At 47.1% G+C, this 23,739-nt stretch overlaps 10 protein-coding genes across 10 annotated transcripts; 5 read left to right on the top strand and 5 right to left on the bottom strand.

Annotated features, from left to right (window-relative positions):
- Window positions 1-1,492: 1,492 nt before the first annotated feature.
- On the top strand, window positions 1,493-2,779 carry PHATR_33478 (predicted protein; the record flags this gene model as incomplete). The annotated part of the gene is made up of 1 exon (XM_002186136.1): window positions 1,493-2,779. The coding sequence occupies one exon, from the start codon at window positions 1,493-1,495 to the stop codon at window positions 2,777-2,779; it is 1,287 nt and encodes a 428-aa protein (XP_002186172.1).
- A 3,360-nt stretch (window positions 2,780-6,139) lies between these two features.
- On the top strand, window positions 6,140-7,676 carry PHATR_44118 (predicted protein; the record flags this gene model as incomplete). The annotated part of the gene is made up of 3 exons (XM_002186137.1): window positions 6,140-7,292; window positions 7,348-7,392; window positions 7,417-7,676. The coding sequence occupies exons 1-3, from the start codon at window positions 6,368-6,370 to the stop codon at window positions 7,674-7,676; spliced, it is 1,230 nt and encodes a 409-aa protein (XP_002186173.1). The 5' UTR covers window positions 6,140-6,367.
- Window positions 7,677-7,746: 70 nt separating this feature from the next.
- On the bottom strand, window positions 7,747-8,727 carry PHATR_33480 (predicted protein; the record flags this gene model as incomplete). The annotated part of the gene is made up of 1 exon (XM_002186416.1): window positions 7,747-8,727. One exon carries the CDS (start codon window positions 8,725-8,727, stop codon window positions 7,747-7,749), a length of 981 nt encoding a protein of 326 aa, XP_002186452.1.
- A 707-nt stretch (window positions 8,728-9,434) lies between these two features.
- Window positions 9,435-11,118, bottom strand: PHATR_44119 (predicted protein; the record flags this gene model as incomplete). The annotated part of the gene is made up of 2 exons (XM_002186417.1): window positions 10,880-11,118; window positions 9,435-10,692 (listed from the first exon to the last, which is right to left on the bottom strand). Exons 1-2 carry the CDS (start codon window positions 10,891-10,893, stop codon window positions 9,435-9,437), a joined length of 1,272 nt encoding a protein of 423 aa, XP_002186453.1. The 5' UTR covers window positions 10,894-11,118.
- A 506-nt stretch (window positions 11,119-11,624) lies between these two features.
- PHATR_44121 (predicted protein) lies at window positions 11,625-14,618 on the bottom strand. The gene is made up of 2 exons (XM_002186418.1): window positions 13,103-14,618; window positions 11,625-13,071 (listed from the first exon to the last, which is right to left on the bottom strand). Exons 1-2 carry the CDS (start codon window positions 14,507-14,509, stop codon window positions 13,045-13,047), a joined length of 1,434 nt encoding a protein of 477 aa, XP_002186454.1. The 5' UTR covers window positions 14,510-14,618; the 3' UTR covers window positions 11,625-13,044.
- Window positions 14,619-15,048: 430 nt separating this feature from the next.
- PHATR_33484 (predicted protein) lies at window positions 15,049-15,936 on the top strand (the record flags this gene model as incomplete). Its single annotated transcript, XM_002186138.1, has 1 exon — window positions 15,049-15,936. The coding sequence occupies one exon, from the start codon at window positions 15,049-15,051 to the stop codon at window positions 15,934-15,936; it is 888 nt and encodes a 295-aa protein (XP_002186174.1).
- Window positions 15,937-16,023: 87 nt separating this feature from the next.
- PHATR_44122 (predicted protein) lies at window positions 16,024-17,686 on the bottom strand (the record flags this gene model as incomplete). The annotated part of the gene is made up of 1 exon (XM_002186419.1): window positions 16,024-17,686. The coding sequence occupies exon 1, from the start codon at window positions 17,617-17,619 to the stop codon at window positions 16,024-16,026; it is 1,596 nt and encodes a 531-aa protein (XP_002186455.1). The 5' UTR covers window positions 17,620-17,686.
- Window positions 17,687-18,003: 317 nt separating this feature from the next.
- Prk (phosphoribulokinase) lies at window positions 18,004-19,332 on the bottom strand. Its single transcript, XM_002186420.1, has one exon. The coding sequence runs from the start codon at window positions 19,257-19,259 to the stop codon at window positions 18,069-18,071; it is 1,191 nt and encodes a 396-aa protein (XP_002186456.1). The 5' UTR covers window positions 19,260-19,332; the 3' UTR covers window positions 18,004-18,068.
- A 682-nt stretch (window positions 19,333-20,014) lies between these two features.
- Window positions 20,015-21,603, top strand: PHATR_44124 (predicted protein; the record flags this gene model as incomplete). The annotated part of the gene is made up of 2 exons (XM_002186139.1): window positions 20,015-20,775; window positions 20,873-21,603. Exons 1-2 carry the CDS (start codon window positions 20,184-20,186, stop codon window positions 21,601-21,603), a joined length of 1,323 nt encoding a protein of 440 aa, XP_002186175.1. The 5' UTR covers window positions 20,015-20,183.
- A 1,126-nt stretch (window positions 21,604-22,729) lies between these two features.
- PHATR_10508 (predicted protein) lies at window positions 22,730-23,404 on the top strand (the record flags this gene model as incomplete). Its single annotated transcript, XM_002186140.1, has 1 exon — window positions 22,730-23,404. A coding segment is annotated over one exon (675 nt), but the record flags the coding sequence as incomplete, so codon positions are not given.
- Window positions 23,405-23,739: the final 335 nt, after the last annotated feature.

A 23,739-nucleotide genomic window follows, 5' to 3' on the forward strand; every position in this document is an offset into this window, starting at 1 on the left:
GGAGCCTCATGAAGTAAAAAAGAGTATTGCCTACATCAATGGCCACAAAGTCCAAATTGCGCTGGATGCAGCCACAAGCAGTGCACCACCTAGTGTTATTGGAAAAATGCTCCAGTTACAAACTGGCAACATCTTGTTGGACTCTTCTTTGCAACACATAAGGATGCGGTTGGGAAAAGAGCAAGAAACAGTGTTGCTCAAGGATGAAGAATTCATGATGCAGGCAGACAAGCTTTTGTCCTATCTTGAGAACACTCCCGAGATCAGCTTTTGTGCTATATACAATGACCCAGATTCACCTCTCTTCACAGTTTACAAGCAGAGAGCAAAAAAAGACCACAGGCGTCTACACACAAGTATTAGAGTTAACTCCGGGGTATCTGCTGTGTCACGATATACACCACTGTACACCGTGGGACAAAATGCTGTTAGAAACAGAGGATGGTAAGACTTGTGGGCGTTATTACGAATGACCTGCAATACACCTAAGCGGGCTTAGGGACTGTAAAACTCTACTTGCTGGCGACGCTCCCCTCGGGTTAGGCAGCGGATACGAGGACCTATGCAACAAAGGCAGTACGGATCAAAGAACTCAAAAAACAATGATAGAAGATTAGATTCTACAAACTAGTGCCTTTTGTCAGATCATATCCAAACTTGACTGCAGTCCTGGCAACTTCACCAACTAAACCTGAATCTTCCATGCTCACCATAGTATCCATATAATGCAAAATCCGTTCCTGCATACTTATCAAGGAATTGTAAGTATCTCTTGTAACACACATGGTATGAAAATTGGGTCTTGTCAATTTGCATCTGTTTCCCTTGTGTTTCCATCCAAATGACTCTTTCCGTTGAATCCAATTGATTCCTTGGAGTTTTGGTGCAACTCAAGTCTCCATACTAACCAAGAGCCTTCTCAAAGTAAGTAGGGAATACTGCAAATCTTTGCCCATGTATCTTCTCACTATGCCATAATTACATAGGAATGCATATAATAAGGCCAATTCCACTGACATGTACACAACTTGCAGTAAACATGTATACACTTGATTTCTGCTTGTGACACACTTGTTTTGAGATAAATGTCTCAAAGACACACAGGACGGGTATATACCGTGAGATGCTGAAACGGGAATTCTTGACAACACTACACTAGATGCAATGGATCCCAATGGAGAACTTGATGACTATGTTGACCGCACACGTTGCGCATTCAAGCTCCTTGGCTCACAAAACATGCTGTTAGGAGTTGCCTGGACAAATAATGAGAGCAGAAATGTATTCTCTCGTTTTTCGGAGATAATGGTAGCAGATGTGACGGAAGGCACAAGCAACGCCAAGCGACCGCTATTTCTATTCTCTGGGAAGATGTCAAACCAAAACACTTTCACAGCACTGTGGGCTTTTTTACCACAGCAGGCTTGTTGGGCCTTCCATTGGGTGTGGACTTGATGCATACCGCAACTACTCCCAAAGCAAGGAATTCAACATGCACCTGACAATAACAGATGGAGATCCAAAAGAGTACAGGACCTTTGTAGATGCAATACCAACTTTCTACCCTCTTTGCGAACACAAGCTTTGTCACTGGCATCTACTGTATCGCAGTAATCTCATGAAGGTGCAGACTGGAAAATGTGGAGTTAAAGCTACTATTCTATTCCGCGTAGTTGTTCTTTGGATTGAGAGCTGGATGACCAAAATTGAGACACAAGAGGAATACGAACTTTCTAAAAGGCTCTTGGCTGATTGGCTTGCAACCCCCGAAGCTATTGATGTCAAATTGGGTGGTATGGGGCAAACTATTGTATCGCAAATTAATGCGTACATGACACTGTCACTTTTTCCTCATGAACAGCGCTGGGCTAGATATCGCTATTTATACACACAAGCATTCAACACATCTGCAAGCTTGTATGCCGAGGCAGAAAATAGTGCTTTAAAACGATGGGGCGACGGGGTCAGGCCAAGCTTTTCCGTACCAAAAGCAACTCAGGTTATAAACGAAGGGACACAACCTAGGTCAAAGAAGAGGCATCAAAAAGCTGTTTACAATTTAAATGCTGCCAAGACGAGAAAGCCTGCCTACTATGCAAACATTGGGGATTTAGTGGATTACATTCAAGATTCTCTTTCCAAAGATTTTGAAGCAGCTGCTTCATTTGTGCTCTTCCGTCCAAATGCAGACCAGTTTTGGGTCAAGCAAGCCACTTGCAAAAGCAAAAACACGGACATTCGGAAAATCAACAACAGTAGCTATTACAAGTACATGATTCCGCAGTTTGAACGCACACGAATTGTGGAGCTTGTTAATATTGATGGTACATTCTATTTGGTGTGTAGCTGCGGAAAATTTCAGCGACAAGCTTCCCCATGTGCCCATCTTTACAAGGTTCTTGGTCAATCACCCACGTCAACCGATGTCTCTGTACGCTGGACAAAGCACTGGGATGTGTATTTGCACCGAAGTGGCCACAGTGACCTGTCAAAGCATTTGGAAGACCTGTACAAACAGGAGCGACCAGGTCCAGTATTTGTTGATAGTGGTCAGTGGGTGATCGGAAAAGGTGAAAAAGGGTCAAATTTTTTCGAAACTTCGCTTCCGTACAAGCCCCCTGTCATACGAGATTTTAATCGATGGGCAGTGTCTTCGCAAACAACTGGAGCTGATTTGAGTGGGACCAAAAATACCACAAATATGTATTTTTCGAGTGGAATGGTGCAAGAATCAACAAGCCTGTCCAGAGAGCATGCATTCCAGGATTCATTGCATTAAACTTCCACAAATTCGCAAAATTCGGATTGTTTTGATGATACACAGGCAGTGACAACGGAAAGCGTATCTTCTACGAAAAGAATGTTTGGCTCAAGTGCTTTTGTGCACAATTTCCATTTCTACCAGGAAATGTCCAAGCTGGCAGGATTTGATATGGAAGCTGCTGAGTCGATGAATATAGCTATGCAAGAAGCATTGGAAAAGGTACAAGCCAATGTTGCAAAAAGGGCTGGGAAGATGGATTACACTATAGGACCAGCCATTACAAAGGACCGTGTAGGTCTAGGATTGAAGCCAAGCTACAGTCCAAAGAAGAGGAGGAAACCAAACTTACAAAGGAAATGAAATAATTTTACTTACAATTACTGATTTACATTAAACAATACAGGCGTTCTTCACTAGTCTGTAAGCCGTGATCATACCACCAACAAAACTCCCCGCACAATATATCTGCCAGGCCAAGGCAACTTGCCAATACACTATTACAGCCATGCCGTCCACACCACCAAATCTCTACTGGAACATGTGTCGGAACCAAGGGAACAACTATACAAAGCCTTGCCTCCGTGGCCATTGGTTGAAGGGAAACCATTCTTGTGTACAATTCCAAGCGTAGCCTAAGGTATTGTCCAACAAGCATTGCACCGGTAGATTGTCGCTTTTCTGTATTTTTTTGTTGATACACGCCAGCAAAACCTGTGTGTCCTTTACCATGTTTGGTATACTTGCGTTGTCGGTTTGATTGACCGACGGAATTCGATTCGTTGCCAAGGCTCGGGCCAAGACAAAGTCGGCGTCCAATGAGTATTGCGCATTGATCTTGGTTGGTGCGTACACCATGGCGGCGCGGCAAGCGTGTGGAGCCATCCCGTGTAACGTGTCGCAGAAAAATTCTTCAATCAGACTGCGTTTCTCCGTCGGCACGTGAAAGTTGACCATGGTAACGTTGGAGTCCGTAGGGCTTGGTAACGTTGACGTACCACATGACTGTACTGGAACAGTGAGAAATTGCTTTAAACACTTGTTCCACTTCTTTGGCGTGGGCATTGGGTACCTGAGTGGGGTGCAACTTCTGCAGAGCATCCAACCGCAAGGCCGTACTCAACGATCAAATGGACGGTTGACGACTTCGGTGATATGGTAAGGGCCAAGGATAATGGAAAATATTGACTGCAATTACAGACTCCGGGGCCCGCGCTCGCCTTTCGGCACGAAAGACCAAGCGGCACACTACAGGACCGTATGTTGTCAACGCAAAGTAAACAGAGGCGATCACAAGATACAAACACATCAGTCCTTGCACCAAAACTGCATCGTACGAAAAGTAAGCAACACCAGCATGTACTTGATCATGATAAATGCTTTGTGCAACGGCTGTGCCTGCTCGGCAGTGAACAGACTTGAGAAAGAAACGGGTAAAAGAACGTTTCCTCAACGACGTTTTAGGAGTCCCATGAAAGGATTTGATTCTTATGATTTCTGGCCGTACAATGTTCCCCTATTTGCAGTTATTTTTGCGTTTTGTATCTGTAAATGCTGTCTGACGTGCAGGCTTTTCGATTCAAACAAAAAACGATTATTTTCATGCCCAATTGCCGAGCGCCCCTTGCACATTTTATTGATGAGCTCTACAAACGCAAGAACGCGAATGATGGAAATCGATGAACTAATAAGAATTATGAGTCGATTGAGAATAGCTATTTTGTTTGTATGGCTCGGAGACACTCTCAATGACTGGTTTGAATGGCAATGACATGTTTGAAATGTCAGCGGGAAGACTAATATGCCCGGTTGGCGTTCTTGTCTTCTAAGTACTTGTGATTTGAATCGGGATTCTATCAGTAGAGCCGTAACTGATAGGGTAACTGTCATCAGTACCGTAACTGATAGGGATAGGATGATTGGGCTCGATATTCATATCAACACATTTGTACATTCTATTTTTCAGGAAAAGTAGTCAGCCATTACCAGTCTCCTCTTTCAATCTGATGAGGCATCTTTTCGGCATTAATCCATGACATTGACGACAATTGGAGTTCCTGACGACACATTGGAGTTCCCAACGCACAGCTGGTGAAGGAAAGCAGGAAAATTGCCACGTTCTACCAGGGGAAGAGTGTCGCTGAGCAGAACACCGTGGATCTGCTGTTTGCAAGACGACAGCTTCAAAGGCCTGCAAACCGCCACTTTTCCACGGACGTGGAGAATGCCCAGTTCCGACATTTAGTGGTCAAATCAGTCATGGCAACGGACATGATGAATCCGGATCTTGAAGCCGTTCGTAACATACGCTGGGAGAAGGCCGTCACAGCCTTCACGGCAGACCCAATTGTACAGGAAGACTTGTAAAGGCATGACAAGCCGCAATGCTACAATTGTGATCTATCACCTGATCCAGGTCTCTGATGTCGCATATGCAATGCATCACTGGCACATTTCCTGGAAATAGAATAAGTGACTGTTCCTGGAGATCTACCAGGTGTACATAGCGGGTCAAGCGGAAAAGAGATGACAGCTTCAATGACCTGCAAGTTGCTTGTCTAATAAAAGAAGTGCAGGTCAATTGCAAGGGGGAAGTTCTGGCCTGGCCTATCTTCAAAGCTGTGTCACATTTGTTTGTAGTCAATATTACTGGCATCATGGGTAAAAAACTTGCATTGTTAATGCTGCCATGTCATACATACAATTCTATAAAAAAACATTTCATACATACACAACTACATCACCTAATTTCGACCAGGAGATTATGGGCCTTTCCTCAGCAAGGTTAAACCTTTTGTTCTGCTAGATTGTAAAAGGGTTTATTGTTATTGTACCTTATGTTACACGCCGATTTGATCTTGTCACATCTCGAAAAATTCATCGTTTCGTTGCGTTATTTGTGATTACTTGTGTCACTTACCCTACGTCACGTGGATTTCCCTGGTGTACATATTTGAATCTTGAGACAATCGCTGCGGGTAGGATATGGCCAAATGTAAAAGAAAGTCAAGATCAGTCCGAGAAAGGAGAACAGATGACGCAATGATGTCGTAGGACAGTTTGCAAGACTTCGATCATTCAAACTAGAGAGGGTCGTTCGATCCTTTCCATCGCGTATTTTATCAATGTAAGATCACGCATATCCAAGGACAAAATGGCAAATCAACAGATTGACGTTTCGAAAAGGCAGTGTGTTTGCTTTTGGAAAAGAGATCATCTACAGCGACAGGATCAACTCCTTGTGCAAAGAAACAAAAACTTTTGTCGAGGGCGTCTCTTTTGCCTATGTTTTTTTCGTACTGCCAAGAATAAGAGCTCTCCGTGCTCTAGCTAGCTAGAGTTTTCCCCAGTGACAGTTTTCGTCTAACAATAAGTTGACAATTTTATACTGCGTCCGTTAAGGAATATCCTAACTCATACGAGGTCGACTCTTTCAAAGTGTGTACCGGTATCAATTCTTTTAGTATGCATGGCATTCCTGCTGAAGGAAAAAGGCAACCTCGAGCTATGAGACCTGACTGCCCGGGCGACACAAGCCACTTCTGAGGACCTTTCCTCTTGTATTTGGCATCGCTCACCATCTGACCTTACCGTCTCTTCGGAACTATGCAGAACGATGTCGTTACACCTCGGTTCTTGTTGGGTAGTGTCGACCAGTTTCCGGTATGCCGTCACTTTCGGGGAAGATACGCGCTCGGACTTCTGTTTATTGTTCTGGTATCCATTGTTTGGACGGTATCTTCTGTATTGACGCAATTCCTCTATAGCGTTGAATCATTCGATTCCCCCTTTCTCATGACCTACCTGGGAGTTTGCTTGTTTTCGCTTCTATTACCGCTCAAGATGCTTACTGACCACGCCGGTTACACTGAAGACCCTTGCTGCTTAGCCACATTCGACAAGTTTGACGATGAAGAGGTACACCCCACAAGATACACAGAGTTTGGCGATGGCTCTTCCATCCGCACAAGTGGTTATCAGGCTTCTACAATGAATGAGCAGTATTGGAGTCGTACAAAACATATCGAAGCTGCTATGCACATAGCTCCTGTACTTTTCATTGCTAACTGGGCTTTCAATGCCGCACTGGGTTCCACTTCGGTTGCTTCTAGCACTGTATTGGTGTCAACCTCCAATGTGTTTGTCTTTGTCCTTGCAGTCTTGCTCAAAGACGAACAGTTTAGTATCTGGAAGCTTGCTGGAGTCATCCTGGGCGTGATGGGGACGTGCCTGACAACTCTCCATGACTTTCAGAACCACGATCCGGATGATTTGGCCGATGATTGCGCCGTGGACGGGTGTGACCACGTTGTTTGGGGTGATACTTTGTCGCTGGTGGCTGCAGTGGCCTATGGGGCCTATGCAGTTCAAGTGCGCGTCCTGTGTCCAGAGAACGAGGACCTGTACAGTATGCAACTTCTCTTGGGGTATATTGGTCTCATCACCTTGTTGCCGCTGCTTCCCTTTGCCGTGTACTTTTGGCTCCAAGTAGATATGACAACCTCTGTCTTGAGTCTAATAGTTGTGAAAGGTGAGCTGCCATACGACTGCCGGAATTGAATGCACATGTGTTTTTTACCTTACAGATTGTGGCTTATTGATATGGACAGGAGTGTTTGACTTTGTAATCAGTGAGTGGTTACACTTTCGTGCAGTAGTATTAACAAATGCTACCACTGCGACTGTTGGTTTAGGATTGTCAATCCCCTTGGCTTTTTTCGCTGACTGGGTAGTCGGTAAGGCAAATATCGCTTCACCGCTTTCTCTCATTGGAGCTGGTGCAGTCACGATCGGATTTCTAATGGTAAATTTAGGCAACAAAATGGAGATGCAAGAAATAGAAGTACCTGCGCCCACCACGAATGATATTGATGTTTCACAGATAAGGCCAAAAGAGCTGCCATCCATAGACTAGAGGTCCGGCACTATACATACATATAGAACATTAACTAGAATACCAGCGTGTACGTGCTGTTTTATTCGAGTCAAAGCAGCAAATCGAGGGTTTCTCTGCCAGCAACTTCTCGAACTAAGGCTTGATGAAGTTCTTGCGGAAACTGAGCCGATAGGCTTAGCCATATTCCGTTTCTCTCTTTTATTTCGTCGATGGCTAGTTGTTTGTTCGGAATAGCATAGGGCATAGACATGGAATATAATTCCAAATAAATGAAAGTGTCCTCGTACTCATTGGTGTATGCTGACAATCCTACTATGGCTTGTAATGGTGCAAACAATTCAGAGACAAGGTCTATCAATAGCTGTCTTTTCTGCTTATGAGCAGCCGCCACGGTCAATGGTGGTGTTTCCGAATGACGTACCAGCCACATGACTGACGCCCACAGCACTTTCCTAGCGGTTATTGCATAGAGGTCATGCCAAGAGTCAATCACCTTAACAAAGACACCCTCCTTTTGAGAGATAGTACAGACGGCATCAGTGTGTTTGCCATAAACATAGGTAGGGGGCGAAGAAATAGACGTCACCGGAGATTCGCCTACTTGGAGTACTCCAAAGTGAGGTACAACAACGGTAGATCTTTCAAATGCTGGCAATGGCAATCCATTTCCAACCCAGACAAGATCTGTACGCCTTGCCGGCTTCGAGTATGTATATACGTCCCTCCAAGAATGTGCTGGAGTGGCGACGAAGATCGGATTACCGTCATCCGAGTTCCAACCAGCGCTTCGACCTCGAGGTACAGGGATGGCGGCATGCCTAAGAAAGAGTGACCCAATTCTGCCGTAACATCCGATCACTTCAGCTGAGACGTTGGCATCACTGGAATTGGATAATGTTCCTGCCAGATGAGCGTGGGAATGCAAAACCTTGCAAATGCGTGCAGTTCCCAGCTGTGCTAGTCGCTTCTTGCTCATTGTCAAAGATGCGGCAGGTTTTGCTGCAAATAAGAGCCAGACAAGAATTGGCGCAAGACCGCCCCCGCACTTCTTCCGTACTACCTTTGCCATGAGTACTAGAAGTGCAGAGGTATGTTGGAGATGTACTTGTCTGTTAGCATTCTGTGATGATCTCGGAACGAAGTCTTTCTTGGTACAAACCTGTCTGTTTCCTTTTATTTCCTCGGCGCAATCACTGTAAAAAAATCTGATTTTCAACTTCTTAATTTGAATTGTTGAAGCTCTCCTCTAGTAGCTACCGGTAGTGGTTATTTGTGGAAAAGCTCTCGGTAAGTCTTACATTCTTTGCTTAGGTTTTTTCGCTTTCCCATTTTGAAATGTTTAATGTAAGCTCTCTTATGGAAAGTCGTTTATTGCCTGTGCCTTTACTGCGAAAACAAACTGTGACGATGAACATTGTTGCCAAGCTTCTAGCTTTTGGCAGCCCAAATATCGACCATTTCCAGGCTGGTAAATTGGCTTTACATTGACGGAGGATGGCCGTATCGATTAGCTGAGTCTTGCTAGTCATTGACTCATTTATTTTCTTCCAAATGAATTTACAGTTAGTAAAAAAACGCAGCCGCCCTCTTCTTTCTAACCGCCAAAGCAACAATCAGATCCCGCTTTCATCACGTGGATTGCAGATCAAAAGAGGAAGCAGACAATGCATGGACTGAGCGGTATAGGTCCATGGATGATCCATTGAGCAAAAGATCGTTCAGAACTACGAGAATTTCTACTCGAATGCGGCACTCACTGCTTACGGCTTGTTGGAGCTAGGGATGGAACCAACCTTCCTTACGGACAACAATCATATCGGTCTCGTGAGGTCCTTCGTAGCAAGAGCGTCCAGCCATAGCCGATGCTCCCAGTGGCTCGGCCCATGTTTTCTGGCATTTAACACAATAGTATCGTGATTGGCCGTCTCGCTCACCTAGACGCTCCATACTATCTGTGGGGTGACTCATTGTGCAGAAATCGCTCTCATCATGTCGGTTGAAGTCTTTGTGACATCTTTGACACCGTTCCACAGTCTTTGCTGGATAGTCGCCAGGTGGAAATATATCGATCAAAACACCAAGCCCAGAGACGGTGTGGATCCCTTTTTTTAACTCACGTACGATACGCATCGGGTCGGTCGAGCTCAGCATACGTAGCATGCGTTCAAATTCTCCAGGGAAAGCCTTTTCTAACGAGTCACGGCTATCGGATGTCTCTCCATGTTCCCATGTCAGATCTGCATTCTTCGACGTCCAGTGTTCCTTCTCCTGGGTGCTTTTATACTGGGATTCAGGATCAGCCAATGTTGTCATAACAGCAAAACCGTGTTCGCACCAGCCATCCTTTAAGCAGCTACAAAAATGTTTCACACTCGACATAAAAGCCTGCCCATCGAGAAGACGACACGACACCGTTGTTGCATCATTCACGGCAGAATACTTCAACAGTCGTTTTGGAATATTCAACTGAACAGTCCAGTCTTGGTCGTGCCATGTTCCCGTAACATAAAACTCTTCATCTTGAACAGAAATGAATTGCACCAAGCTGGCGCCAAAGGGCAAACTAAGTTCACTTGCTGTTGTGCGTACCATATAAGTTGTCAGTCCACGGAGGATTGGAGGTACGGCATCGGGTACAGGAGCAAGGCGCGGATACTTTAGGGACTCTTTGACCGCTTTTGTCTTCAAGAAATTCTCAAAGTGGTTTTTGATGACGGACTGTTTCCGCTCTGGGTACGGAATCACATCGATGTCGTTGGACTGGCAAGCCTCCCAACACTCCGCTTCGCATCGAGCGAAAATTTTCTCATACGAGCTCACTGTATTTGGAGCGAATGTGTCTTTCACATACGCAAGAAAGGAATCTCTCATCTCTTCCCGACTCTGAAGAAGCAGGGTAAAAGGTGGAGGGTGGGTTTTGCCCATAGATAGCGGGGGTTCAGGCATGCTTTGCTTTTCTGACTCTACTCTACGAGCTCTTTTCGATACTGGCTCTTCTTGCCCCATCATTTCCTTTCCTATTGACAAAGAATTTCTGAGCTGGAATATATCCTTCACTGTCAGTTGCGTTATCAATCAAGTATTCAGGCGAATCGAAGAAGAAATGTATAGGTTCGACTACTCGATACGAGCTGATATTACTCGTCTTAGCATCCGGACCGACACAAGTTTATGTCGCGCAGCTCGCAAACACTTCACTATCATTTCGGAAAAGTACATACCGGTTTACTGGCATGGGCCTCGCTTATCACTACTAGCAAATTGGAATATCAGCTATCCACAGATGAGGAAGCAGCGTTCAATGCCTCCTTTTGTTATTTGATGGGAAAGACCACATATAATTTGAGAAAGAAATTTGTTCTTTGTTATGTCAGGCAATAGTATCTGCAGAAGAATCCATTATAAATAAGCAAAAACATTCTTTTGTGATGTTGCCTTGCAGTCCTCATCTCCCGTTTTCCGCACACTCTTATTATGTGCTGCCTTTTATTTAACTCTTAGCACGAGCAAATTTCACTTGGATCGACATTTTCACTTACTCCTATTTTATTGTAAATCGTCTTACAATACTTTGATCAACGGGAGTGAAGTAATTCACAGTGAGTTCTTGTATCTTTGATAAAAGAACGAGTAATGTAAGACAGAGAAGTCCTGATTCACACACAAAAATGGTCCATTTTTCAAACGGTCTTTGCATCCCTTGCACCATTCAATTTTAAATTAGAAAAAATCACTCGTCAAGGATCCAGCCAAAACCAGTAAGAAATGAGGCACGGCTTGTATACAGTTAATGATTTCCGACAGCCTGCCCGTAGTTCGTGTCCGAGCCAACCGCAAAAGCACCACAATGCAGTCTCGAGCCCTGATTAACAGTAAAACATCAACACAAATTGATAGTGCAGTAGAAAGTCTTCATTACCCAAAAAGTAGAGATATTCAGCGGCATACATTTCTGAATACCATGGTGAGAGCTCCAACAGCTCATGGACTGGACCGAAAATTTAAGCCTTGGCGGAAGGGCAAATCCGAAAACGCCAAATCGAAACGGGGCACGTTCAAGAAGCAGCTTCGGGGACAGCAGCGGCTACTCCTAAAGACCACGGATGAAGCCCACAAGCAGATGATTAAAGCGAAAATTAAAGAATTGGAAGCATATATTGTGCAGAACGAACGCGTTAGTACAGAGCGAGAAAACGCGAAAAAATCTCACGGCGTTCGCTTTTTGGAGCGCCAACGTTTGACACGTTTGGAGAAGAGTATTCGCAAGAATCCCAACATCTCTAGTGAAACGAGACAGCAGGAACTGTTTAAAATTGCACTAGACATGGTTTATGTTGCGCACCACCCTCATGATGTCAAGTACATGCCCCTATTTCGGCAGAAAAAGCGGATGGTCGATGCGAGGCGGCCCTTGTATAAACGATGTCGAACGCGAGAGCGCGTGTTGAAGACTCTGCAGGACGGTAGGCAGTCCAGAATTTCTTGGGTAGCGAACGAATTGTACGATATGCTTCCAAGCGGCTGGTCACTGACGCAAGAAGAACAGATTTTTGGAGTGGAGGAGAAGAAATACAAGACAGCAAAGTCAGAAAATGAGGACAAACGATTTACCGCAGCATCGGAGCAGACCGCCATGATGAAAGCTGCAGAAAAGGTGGACGCTATCATCGAGAAAGAAATTCCTATTGGTGACACAAGAGCCATGGAAAGCGAAGGCGACAATGACAGCAGCTCAGAAGAGGCGACGAGCAGTGACGAAAACGCCGGTAATGATCCTACAAGCGAAAAAACCTTTTCTAATGTTAGTGAGGGACATACCCTTGGTGCCGTTCAATCACAAGATTGCAGTGATGAAGATAGCGATGATTCATCATTGAGCAAACGACATCACTCGAAGATTTCCGAGAGATATGGCGAAAGGTCAAGTAGTGACAGTTCTTCTGAAAGTAGCAGTGAGAGTGATGACGACAAAGAACCAATTCCCGATATAAAGCCATCAAGGATGCAGAAAACCGAATCGAGCGACGAATCGTCGGATGACTTCTTAGTCGCAGTTGATTTAGACTCATCAATCTCCTTTGCAAGTGCCAAAAAAGACAGATCTGCGGACGAAGCCAAGGGAGATAAAAGCAAAGGTTGGGCTACGCAGCGCCAACGCCCTGGCCAGTACAAGAAACCACGGATAAGACGCTAGCAAATCACTTGTTCTATCCTTACAAACATAGCTAAAGCTCAGCCCCATATTACTTTGCTCCAGCTTTGGTAAGGGGTTCTGCATTGTCATGCGGTAAGGACAACGTCTCATCGTCGTTTACTGAGATCTCGTATACCTCTGACCGATATATGTATTTTACCAAAAGGCGAGGCTGTGCTTTCTGAGTAGATGTCACTTCCCTAGGTCTTCTCCATAAGCCTGCAAGCCAGGTTGAACATCCCTCGTCAACAGCTTCTTTCTCGGTTTGTCCGGGAAACTCCAAGGGGCAAAATCCCAGCAGATTCTTCTTGGATACATCTGCCAATTTAATTGAGGATTCGGACACCCAGAACTGCATTGGAACAGTTACATCGAAGCTATCACCACCCGAAATATAGTAAATAGCCTTTTGGATCACCAGTCCATTCTCCTTTGTTTCTTGTCGGACGCGGGCGACCGCTCGTGATTCCATTAGCTTCTGCTGCTGTATCGCCTGGGCCCGCGATTTCATCCCTGTTTGTCCTCGCTTTACATCTCTACCTGCAGTGGTTTGATTTCCATTGAGTTCATTAAAGACACGACTAATGGTTTCTTGTAAAGCGTGGCTTAAGACAATGGCGTAAAAGGCTTCCATGGTAGTGAACCATGGATTGATGTGTCCAGCATCCAAAATGATCGGTATGCGCACTGTCAAGTCAGCATCGGACCAGACCAACGTCCATGTCAATCCCTTGAATGTGCGTAGAATACCCATACTGATACATATCGCCCGTTGCAGTTTTTGCGACAGCGAAAAACCTACGTTCAATCCGGATCCTCCCGACCATCGAGTCGATAAATTGAATGAGCGCTTTGCTGACGTTCGTGGCGAAACCGAGAACGACAAGAACGGAAAGCAGGTTTTGCTCCAGCCTGCCGAAAGCCTCCAAGGGTGCTGGGTATGTGCATTTATCGTGACGCCTGTAGATACAGCAGCGGAAGAACATAACCTCTGGTCCAAAGATACAGTTCCTTTGAGCGTATAGGACTCACTCAGTTTTCGACTAATGGAAACGTCGGCTTTGCATGTAGGCTGCTGATTCATTGGAGTACTAATGTCGATACTGGAGAAAGTGGATTTTGAAAAGCCAATATCAGTCGATCCTCCTATCTTAATTTCCTTGTGGTCGCCCACTGTAGAAATCCCACTCTCCACAAAACCCAAATTGTTGGAGAACTGATACCGACCAGCCAAAGTTCCTGTCAAAAATCCGGTACTGCCTTTTGCGACGGAGCTTGCCCCAATAGACCCACTCCAGTTACCTCTACCGTTTCCAAGTACTGGACCGAAAATTAACGGGAAACGGGAATCCAGTGACATGCGCTGCCCTTTGACAGTTTGGAAGCCCTTTTCGTTGGAGAGGCGCAAAGGATACTCGATCAACGCAGAACGCGTCACAGCCACGGATGTAGGATTTCGGGCCTTGTTATTATTGTCGGATGTAAAAGACCTAGCCGACAGTCGGGAAGGGTCCTTGGCACTGCTCGTACCGAGATTTGTAGAGAGACTGAGATCGAAAGGGTCAGAGGAAAGTCTTAAGTCTGGCTGTCGAATTGTAGCCGCATAATCGTCAAAATGACCTATGAAATGTTCTGCTTCCTCCAGTGACGAGGGCATTGTATCTTGCTCCTCTTTTGAAGTTTAAGAGCAAAGAGGAGCACGCTTGCGAAATACAGAACGTTCATATCGGAGTCATCTCATCATTTCACGACAGTCGGATCAATTTCATTCTGCTCCTGTTTTGGAAAAATGATACGCGTCTTTGGACGGAGAACAGACGGCGATATTTCGACAACGTCTACCCTCTTTTCCCCTCTCGAAACAAATACCGTCGCAATTTACGAAAACGTAATAAATTTTATCCTCCGGAAATGCTGCTGATGTCGATGGCGTTAATGTAAGCAATTTGGAGATCTCATGATACAGCATTTTGTATAGTCATTTCAATCGCCGCTAGCCTGAATACATCAGTGGTATTCTATCGACCTAAAATTCGGGCGCTTGTCGAAAGACACATGACAATCACGCTGTTAACAATGTGCGTCAAAGTGTACACGATGGTTTTATCATTGATCATCGTCACGCTAATTGCAAGTGCTGGCGGGTACGTGCTTCCGCAACAACTTTGCTTTGCTCCGTCGATTTCTTACCGCAGAATGGCATCGGTCAGAACGGAATCGGGTCTATATGTCTACGTTGAGCCGAAAGAAAGATGGGTTTCTCGACGCACTGTTTTTCAATCCACAATAGCTGCTAGTGTTTCGATTGTCTCGATGTCGGGACAGTTCGTGCTGGCCGACGAGGTTGAAGAATCTTCCGTTCTGCCTCAAACGACGACCCGCCCTTACGCACCGACTGAATTTCTAATGCCTGCAGTTCGAGTCCAACACGTGATCGAACGAGCTTACGACTTGGCCACATCGCTCCAAGTACCAAGTTCGCCTGATCCGCAAGCAGCTTTGACCGAACTCGAATTTCTGTTGTTGACACCCCAAAACTACACCAGCTCTGTTCTAAACACCATTGCAATTCAACCCGCTCCGCAATACATCGAAAGCTATAAACGAAAGCGACAAGAACTTTCGTTGCTGGAACAGCCGGGAGCGGCCATGGTACAGAATGGAGAGATTGACACCTGGAAACGCCTCAAAAGACAAGAGCGGGCTCGAGAAAACACGGATGAAATCAGGGCAGCCCTCAACGTTTATACAGCCAACCTAAATTTCAATGCCGACTCATATATTTTCAACGAATCCAAGGCACTCAAATCGAAACTCATTCGGGAAGACAAACTTCCCGACGTCAAGACTGTTATCGCATCCGATATGGGGATGCGTTATCTGTACCGCAATCAAGTCTTGACGGCAATGGATGAAGCGCGAGCAGAATTGCGCTACCAGTTGACGCTGTCTTCAAATGCGATGGATGTGGCTGATTTGGTGGAGTTGCTAGAAAAGGCACGGAACGCGTTGGACACTTGGCTTTCACTTATTGATCCTCCTGACCTTCGTGAAGCACAACATGCACTAGCGATGGCTACATAATGCCTCTTTGGGCAATTAGAAGTGATGCGTCGACTCAAAGGACTGCAGCACGCAAACAATTTAGCAATTTCTAGATAAGAAGGGTTTTCAATCTTCGTCGCCTTTGGAATCCAACGTGATTCGGGACACACGAAGCCCGATCATTTTGGAGAGTCCAGCCTCGGCTAGTGTCATTTCGCTGACATCGTATGTAAATGAATTTTGGCCGTTCATGGTGGTAAGTACCACCGTTTCCCGTTCTAAGTCGAACATGGCATCAACCCAGTCAAAAATAGTTCCTAGCGCCTCGCTCGACGCGAAACGCCTTCGCCCGGACCGGCCATCGGAAAACCGTAACGCGACAGTTTTGGCATCCGCAACTTCAGATCCGGGCTCATTGGGCAGCGACTCCAGCAACATTTGCCGTCGTTCCTGTACCGCAGCTTGCCGTTTCTTTTCTGCGTTCTCTCGAGCAAGACGCTCTTCTCTTTTTTGAAGCTCCCGTTCCTGACGACCAATATCACTTTGTACACTACCTTTGTAGCCCTCAACACGTTCCTTGTGCAAGCCCAGTTCTCGCAGTTCTGTATGCATCATAGTATACTGTTTGGCGTGTCGCTTACGAAGGGCATTGAGCCATGCTACCATCATTTCGGCTGAGGGAGGTGGGCTGCAGTGATGTTGGGCCAAGAGTCGAGGTACCATTCTAGAGATGCCCTGCTTGTCAATGACCTGTGCTAGGTACGCGACGACAAGAATTGGTCTCTTTTGACCTTTGCTGCCTGTGGGTTGCGCTTTTAAGCGTTTAATTGCGGCGATAGCTTCAGGAGATCCTGCCTTGGCACTCCAAAGCGTGAAGGAGCCGGTCGTTTGGCCCTTACGGGCCTTCTTTTCCGCGACGCTGGATACTTCGGCACTAAGGAAGGCCTCAATCACTCCGGTATCGGCCTGTAGCTCTCCAGGTTTTGAAGCGGGAATCAATACTAATAACAGGCGACCGTTGGCTCGAGATGCCTTGAGTGCATCAACTATGTTGCCGCCCAATACTGGAGACGGCCGCTCCACCTCGGCTCGAGAGCTATTAACTCGGTACGACGACGAGAGAAACTCTCCAAAGTCCGAGTTGCGAGTCCGAGTTTTAGCGACTACCGATTTCGCTCCTTTTGGAGATGATTTCTTTGCTTTCTCTGCTGCCTCGTCTTTGTCTTCTGCATCGTCCTTCGCAGTACCAGGAGAATTCCAGGCAGCCGACACCATCCTCTTGAGTCCTCGAAAGATCTGAGTTGCGATACCCAATTCGACGTCTTCCCCTTCGTCGCTACCTTGAAAAGCTGCCTGTAGGCCCCGGCCAAGTGCTTTAATCGATCCCAAGGTGACCTTTCCGAAAAAGACAGCCACTTTTTTGGGAAGATTCAGGACAGTTCTTCCATTCGAAGCAAGTGCGACGCCGTCATCGTCGTCGCTGCTGGCTGCGTCAGAAAATTCATCGTCGCTACCTCCTCTCGGCAGGTGTAGACTTCTCGTTTGCTGCAGCTCCCAGGTCTTCCTCCGGTACAGAATGGGACCAGGTTCGAAACGAGACGCCCTGGCGGAACCTTCTTGGCGGATCACTCCATCAACGGAAGTTGGGATGCCGGCAACCACCAAGACCAAGACGGCAAAAGCGAGTAATGCTTGTACCGCCGGCGTTTTCCGCTCGGACATTATCCCGTGATCTACCTTTTCGATTGAGGTTTTCCCTGTGATGACTTGATCAAACAAACGAATCCGTTTGTTTGCTTGATTTTCTCCCTCGCTTCGTTTGGCGCAGAATTTTGGTGAGCCGATACGGACACAGTTGTCGTTGGATGCTAGAGTAGCTAGTAGTAGTAGGGAATGGTCGAACCCCAAACCTGCTTCCAGGTGGCGCCCTATGCTGGTTGGTATTCGGAAACAAGTATAGGGTATAGGGGTGTGTCGCTCTATGGTATCTGATCAAACAATCCGAGTACAACTACTGTAACACGGGAATTTATTGAGTCTTAGCGGTACTTGCTGCATTGCTCCGTAAGTATGCGGACGCATTAACGACTATGCAACTACCAGAATAAAACGGAAACAAGGCATTTTCTACTAGAAGGTAAACTAGGTAGGTCTCTCCAGCGGGTTGTGCTTTAGGCGGCGGCCGCAGAAACACCGGCCTTGGCCTTGGCGGCGGCCGTCTTCTTTTCGTAAATGTCCCGGATAGCAAAGGCGGCGAGCGTTTGCATAAGACCGGTACCATTGTTGGATCCGGGGGCGGTAGCCAGGGCGAGCATGGCCTGGGTCATTTCTCCGTAAAACTTGGTCTTGGTGTTGCTCAAGGCGGATTCCACGTAGACAAGCTCCTGGATGTTGTCAAAGTTTCCGTCCATTTCGAGGACCTGAGCGTCCTTGCCGAAGAATTCTTCGGGGTAGTATGCGAGCTTGATTCCGGGGGCGGGGCTGGAGAGTTTGGTGGGAGCGGGGGTCCATTCGATCGAGGATCCCTCGTCAAAGAGGAAGCAGGGGTCGAAGTTTTCCACGCCTTCCTTCTGGATGCACCGGACACGGAGAGTCTTCTTGTCGTCCTGGTCGAGTCGAGTGGGGAGAACTTCAATGATAAGGTCGGCGAGCTGCTTCTGGGGGTCAATGTATGCGTCGAAATCGGGCTTGCGGGCTTCGATGGAGGCCAAGATCGATTCCATGGAGTGACCACGCTCTTCCATGTCACGCTGCACCTTCCAGTTGAGCTTGACATCGTCGGAAATATCGAGGTAGAGAGAGAAGTCGAGCAAATCGAGGACACGCTTGTCGTGCATGGGGTGTAGACCCTCAAAGATGATGATGGGAGTCGGTTCGATTGTTTCGGGTGTATCGAGGGTACCGTTGACGTGATTGTAGATGGGCTTTTCGACCGTCTTGCCGTCCTTGAGTGCCTTGACCTGTTCGTACATGAGGTCAAAGTTGTTTTCTTCCGGGTCGAGGGCAGTTCGCATGGTAACCTTCCGTCCGGCGCGGTCGTTGAGATGGTAGTCGTCTAGACAGATGACGGTCGTCAAGTCCGAGACGAGCGTGTTGGTTTCCCAGCTACCCTTGTCGAATCCACCGCCGAGGGGGCCGACGACGTCCCCGCCAAAGATGTTGGTTAGACGACGCATGAAAGTGGACTTTCCGCAGCCCGAATCGGCCGCTACACCGATAATGATGGGTGTCTGTCCCTCCTTGAGAGCCATGTTCAGGCTACTCGCGGACGGGGCCACACCGCGCAGGTTCGACGGCACGAACGCTGTCGGTGCAAAGGCAGCCGCTGTTGCGGTGAGAGAGGCAAAGACAGCAAACTTCATGTTTGGGATCAGAAGTAATGGAAGTGAGGACGAGTAGTACAATCTAAAACAATATTAATAAGACAGACTTGTGAGAGGGATTGTGTCGAGACGGGAGGCAACGAGAAAGGTTTCCCTTCTCGCTCGTGGGCTCACGTATCTTCGAGAAAACGTACGTCGTCCAAGCCTGGCGTACCGTACGAACGCTAGCTAGCTCTAGCTACAGAGAGAGCTTAGCCAGCAGCGTACTGCCTCCGGTCGAGCCAATCCCTGGATCGGAAAACCTCGTGGTTTGGGGCTGGCGCACCACCACAACAACAAGTACGTGCGTGTATACTCTCTATCTATCGATGGTATCTGGTCTCTGTCGGTCGGTTCGGTTTCCGCGTACGTCCTCGTGTGCGTGAGTACAAGGGGTACGACGTGGCGCGCCGCGACCACGAAAATGGATTCTCCACCAATCCGATGCTTGCGTGACATCACTCCGACGTGGGTAACCGTGAATCGATCCTCCGGAATGGGATTGGTATTGGGGGGTAACAGTGGCTGTGATTCACAGTCTAATGTAAAATTGTCGTCAACTTTGGATTCGGAATACAGGACAGACCCTGCTGGAAGCAGACAGACGATTATTCCAAATTGGTTTGTTCGGGGGGAGAAAAACACGCGCGCACCAAGCGGGCATAGGCGGGAGAATGGAATCGGTGACGACGGCAACAATGCGAATCACCGAGAGAGCGAAAGTCACCGCGGAATATACCTCACCTGTTTGCCTACCCGTCCAACTACCTCCATGCCGGCATGCCTACCGCCTAGCAGAGTTAGCTGTCCATTTCAATTTCACAGACGGAACAATTTTCCTACGTCCTCTGGCCAGTGGAGAGGCACACACATTCCCGTAGAGCAATTGGGCAATACCAACAACACAAGGATCAAGGAGTCGTCATGTCCGTCGGTTTGACGCAACGAAAGAAGGGCGGCACCGAAGTCGTCGACGATGAGGCAACGTCGTCGAGTTCCAACCCACCGTCCCACCAATCGTCCACGGACGATTTGAAAGGCATGCAAAAGCCGTCGACAGTCCCGCGCAAGTCGCTCAAGGAGCGCTCTCAGATTCCTTACAGTATGTACGTTATCTACGGCACCATATTTGCGCTTGAATTCTACGGTGGTGTCTATCGCGTCGAGACGTTGCAAAGCTGGTGGCGGTCCATGGCGACCTCGGCTAGCACGTGCGTTGCACTCTTGGGTTACACGCGCGACTTGACCAAGACTGCCGTTGACGGGGAATATCAGGATTGGCAGGAATATGCACAAACGGGTGTCATCTTTTCGCTGGTCTTGTCGCTCCTCTACGTGTTCTTCGTCGCACCGTTTCGGGCCGGATTATGGACCGGAACCAGAGCCCGTCGGCACAAGATCCATCGATACATGGGGCTCATGTATCTCGTACAGTACACATTTGCTTGGGTCGAATATTTTACCGATTACGACAACGCTGCCAAAAGCTTTTTACCCCATTTCATTGCCCTCAATGGTACGTACGCATCGTATTGCCGCTTTCGGTTTCAGTCCGTGTGTTGTGAGTTGCCGTTCGGTTTCTTCTCACACGCTCTTCTTCTCCGCCTAATCAGGGATTATCCAAGGAACATCGGCCTACTTTTCGTTCAAGGTTCTACCCGATCTCATCGATGCTGGATACTACTCCGACAAAGCTGTGCTGTCACGTAACTTTGTTCACGAAAATCTCTTCTTTTCGCTCATGTCCGTATGGGGATCCATCTACTACAATACCCCTGTCCGATCTATTATGCAGACACACTTGGGAGGTAAGCTGGTGGAAGGAATATATCTCTTCTTTCCCTACATTCTCGTGAGGACATGGTTTCCCGTGACACGCTTCTCCAACACTGGTACAACCTACAAGGGTCGCTCCGAGAGCAACAAACGCTTCTACGAAATTGGGACCTTTACAGTCAAGATTTTCTTTCTCTGGGCCAAGTACTTTTGTGGATTCTTCATCAACTGGCTCGTCTACCTCGATCTCGTTACTACTGAACAGTGGAAATTCCTGCATGGTCTATTCTTGCTCAACCTTGGCACCGTCAGTTTGGCGGTGTTCTTACACACGCTGCGGTTCAAAAAGGTGCTTCCGGCCAAATTTACCTTTTCGTTGTACTTGGTGCAAATATATTTGACCTTCACTGCCATTCCGCTGGCTTACGACATGTTTGCCTCCCATCCGAACCTTTGCGCACTCTGTGCCTCGGGAATTCTGTGCAACATGACACGAAGCCGCAAGATTCACGGCTTGTGGTGTCTAGCCTCCCTATACCTCTTGACACAAACCGATATTTCGTGGTAGTGGCGTCGCCGCCACTATAATCGGCAGGGGAGAAGACACATATTTTTTTCGTCGTAGTTTGTTGTCACATAAGTGATATGCCTTTCGCTTACATTCACAGTAACTGCAAACCCCCCTTAACGTGTCCTGCACGCAAACGGTAGCTTTTCGTTTTGATTGTCAGTATGGACTTTCTGACTGTGAAATCAAAGATATCGTACGCCTGTCGGACCGGACGAGTTTCGTGAGGGCGGGTCCGTAAATCGTTGTTTTTCTTGGATGGATTAACGGTAGTAGTGTAAGTAGGCATTTCCGCATGACTGTAGTTCGCCATTTTATTGGTATCTAAAGACGGGAGCCAAAATTCTATTTAATAGCCACATTTAGATACAATTGCCCCCGACGAATTTTCGCGCTGCCTGCAATAAGTTTTGGAGTTTTAGGAGGCCGTCTAAAAACCAGCGAATCAAAACAAAGATCGAAAAAGGTCACGAGCCGTGAGGCCGCTTACCCGCGAAACTCGCAGAGTGATTTTGACTCGGATTGGTAATTTGCTCTCGTTACAGTCGATTCGCTCATGCCAATCCACCTTTGTTGCCGTGGCCATAGAACGAACCTCTGCCATTGGGCTTGGTTGTAACATACTCTACCATTGATGTTCGTTTGAAGACGTATATATCACGTCCACAAACTGCGCCTCGTTCGCAACTACCGTTGGGGCCAACTGTAAGTCAAGTGACAGAATCGATAAAGACCTCGAAAAAATCCAATCCAGTCTTGCCAGATGGAAACTGCTCTAAAGCACCTTCCGCTCGTGCCCGACGTTATCTTGTCATCGGACGGATCAGCAGATACAGACGACACGGAACCCGCAAAAGAGTCGTCTTTGCGTCTCGGAGAGACTTCGCTGAGCGCCACTCGCGCGAACCGCAAAATGTCTTCTGCTGTTGTGACCCGCTCCAACTCGAATCGCGACTTGCTTGAAAATCGTCCCAAAATAGTAGTTCCAGGCTTGGAACGCGAACACTCGAAAGTCGGCTTTTTCCCGAAAAGGAATCCTCCGGCAGCGATGCGAAGATCGAGTACAGTCACTTTGGACCCCGCCATTTCCGATTTTGTAGTACACCCTCCCCCACTACGGTTGGACGCCTGGTCCGAAACCCCGGCAGCTAAATTCAAGGTTCGCGGTACTAAATATTTACAGGACCGCATTAAAGTGCCGTCCGAAGCCTCTGCGTTTCATTTGCTATGTGTTGATCTCGTGAAAGTGAATCAGCCGATTTTCACAGGACTGTGTTCACATCCGAACGAACGCATTCAAAGAGCCCTCGCAAAGGAGCGCGAAACTGGATTACGGATCTTGCCAGATTTTGTATTTGCCGTGAATTTGTGCGTTCCGGGAAAATCTTACTACCACTGGGTGGCCTATTTTGGGGTAGATGATATACAAATGATCAAAACTCAAGAAACACCCTTGGGGCGAGTGGCGAATCCGTTTTTCTTTGGCCCGTCAGACGAGTTTCGCAGCAAGGTTTTCAAGCTTATACCTCGAATTGTAGAAGGGAACTTTGTGGTCAAGAAAGCCGTAGGTTCTAAACCGTCTATTCTGGGTCGCAAGCTGAAGCAATACTACATCCAGAACGAGCGCTTCATGGAGCTAATTGTGGATATTGGATCGGACTGTATGGCACAGCGAATCGTCAAGCTGGCGCTGGGGTATGCCAAGACGTTGGAAGTTGACATGATGTTTTTATTAGAAGGGGTGCATCCGTCGATGCTACCCGAGCGGATTTTAGGAGGAGTTCGGATGATCAATATTGATTTTAAAGAGAAAGACGGCCAGCGTGTATGTCCTCCTCCTCACAAAACATAGGTTTTGCTGTTGCGGAAGTAAAGATCGAGAGTTGTCTTTGCACCTCTTGATCAATGCTATAAAGAGTGTTTCAATTGACTGTTCGATTCCCTCTTGCTCTCGATGGAAAAATATGTAGATGATTGGATACTGTAGCGATATTGACAAAGAAGTTTGGATTCTACTGTCTCCAGAAGGACTACTCGGGACTACCACTACTTCTGTTTTAAGTTCCGCATTCCTCCTCCACGTGTCGAACCCATTTTTTCGTATCGCCTCACATTTTCACCACCCCACCTGTCACC

The sequence above is a fragment of the Phaeodactylum tricornutum genome, chromosome 3 (assembly GCF_000150955.2).
Source record: "Phaeodactylum tricornutum CCAP 1055/1 chromosome 3, complete sequence".
Taxonomy (NCBI): domain Eukaryota; phylum Bacillariophyta; class Bacillariophyceae; order Surirellales; family Neidiaceae; genus Phaeodactylum; species Phaeodactylum tricornutum.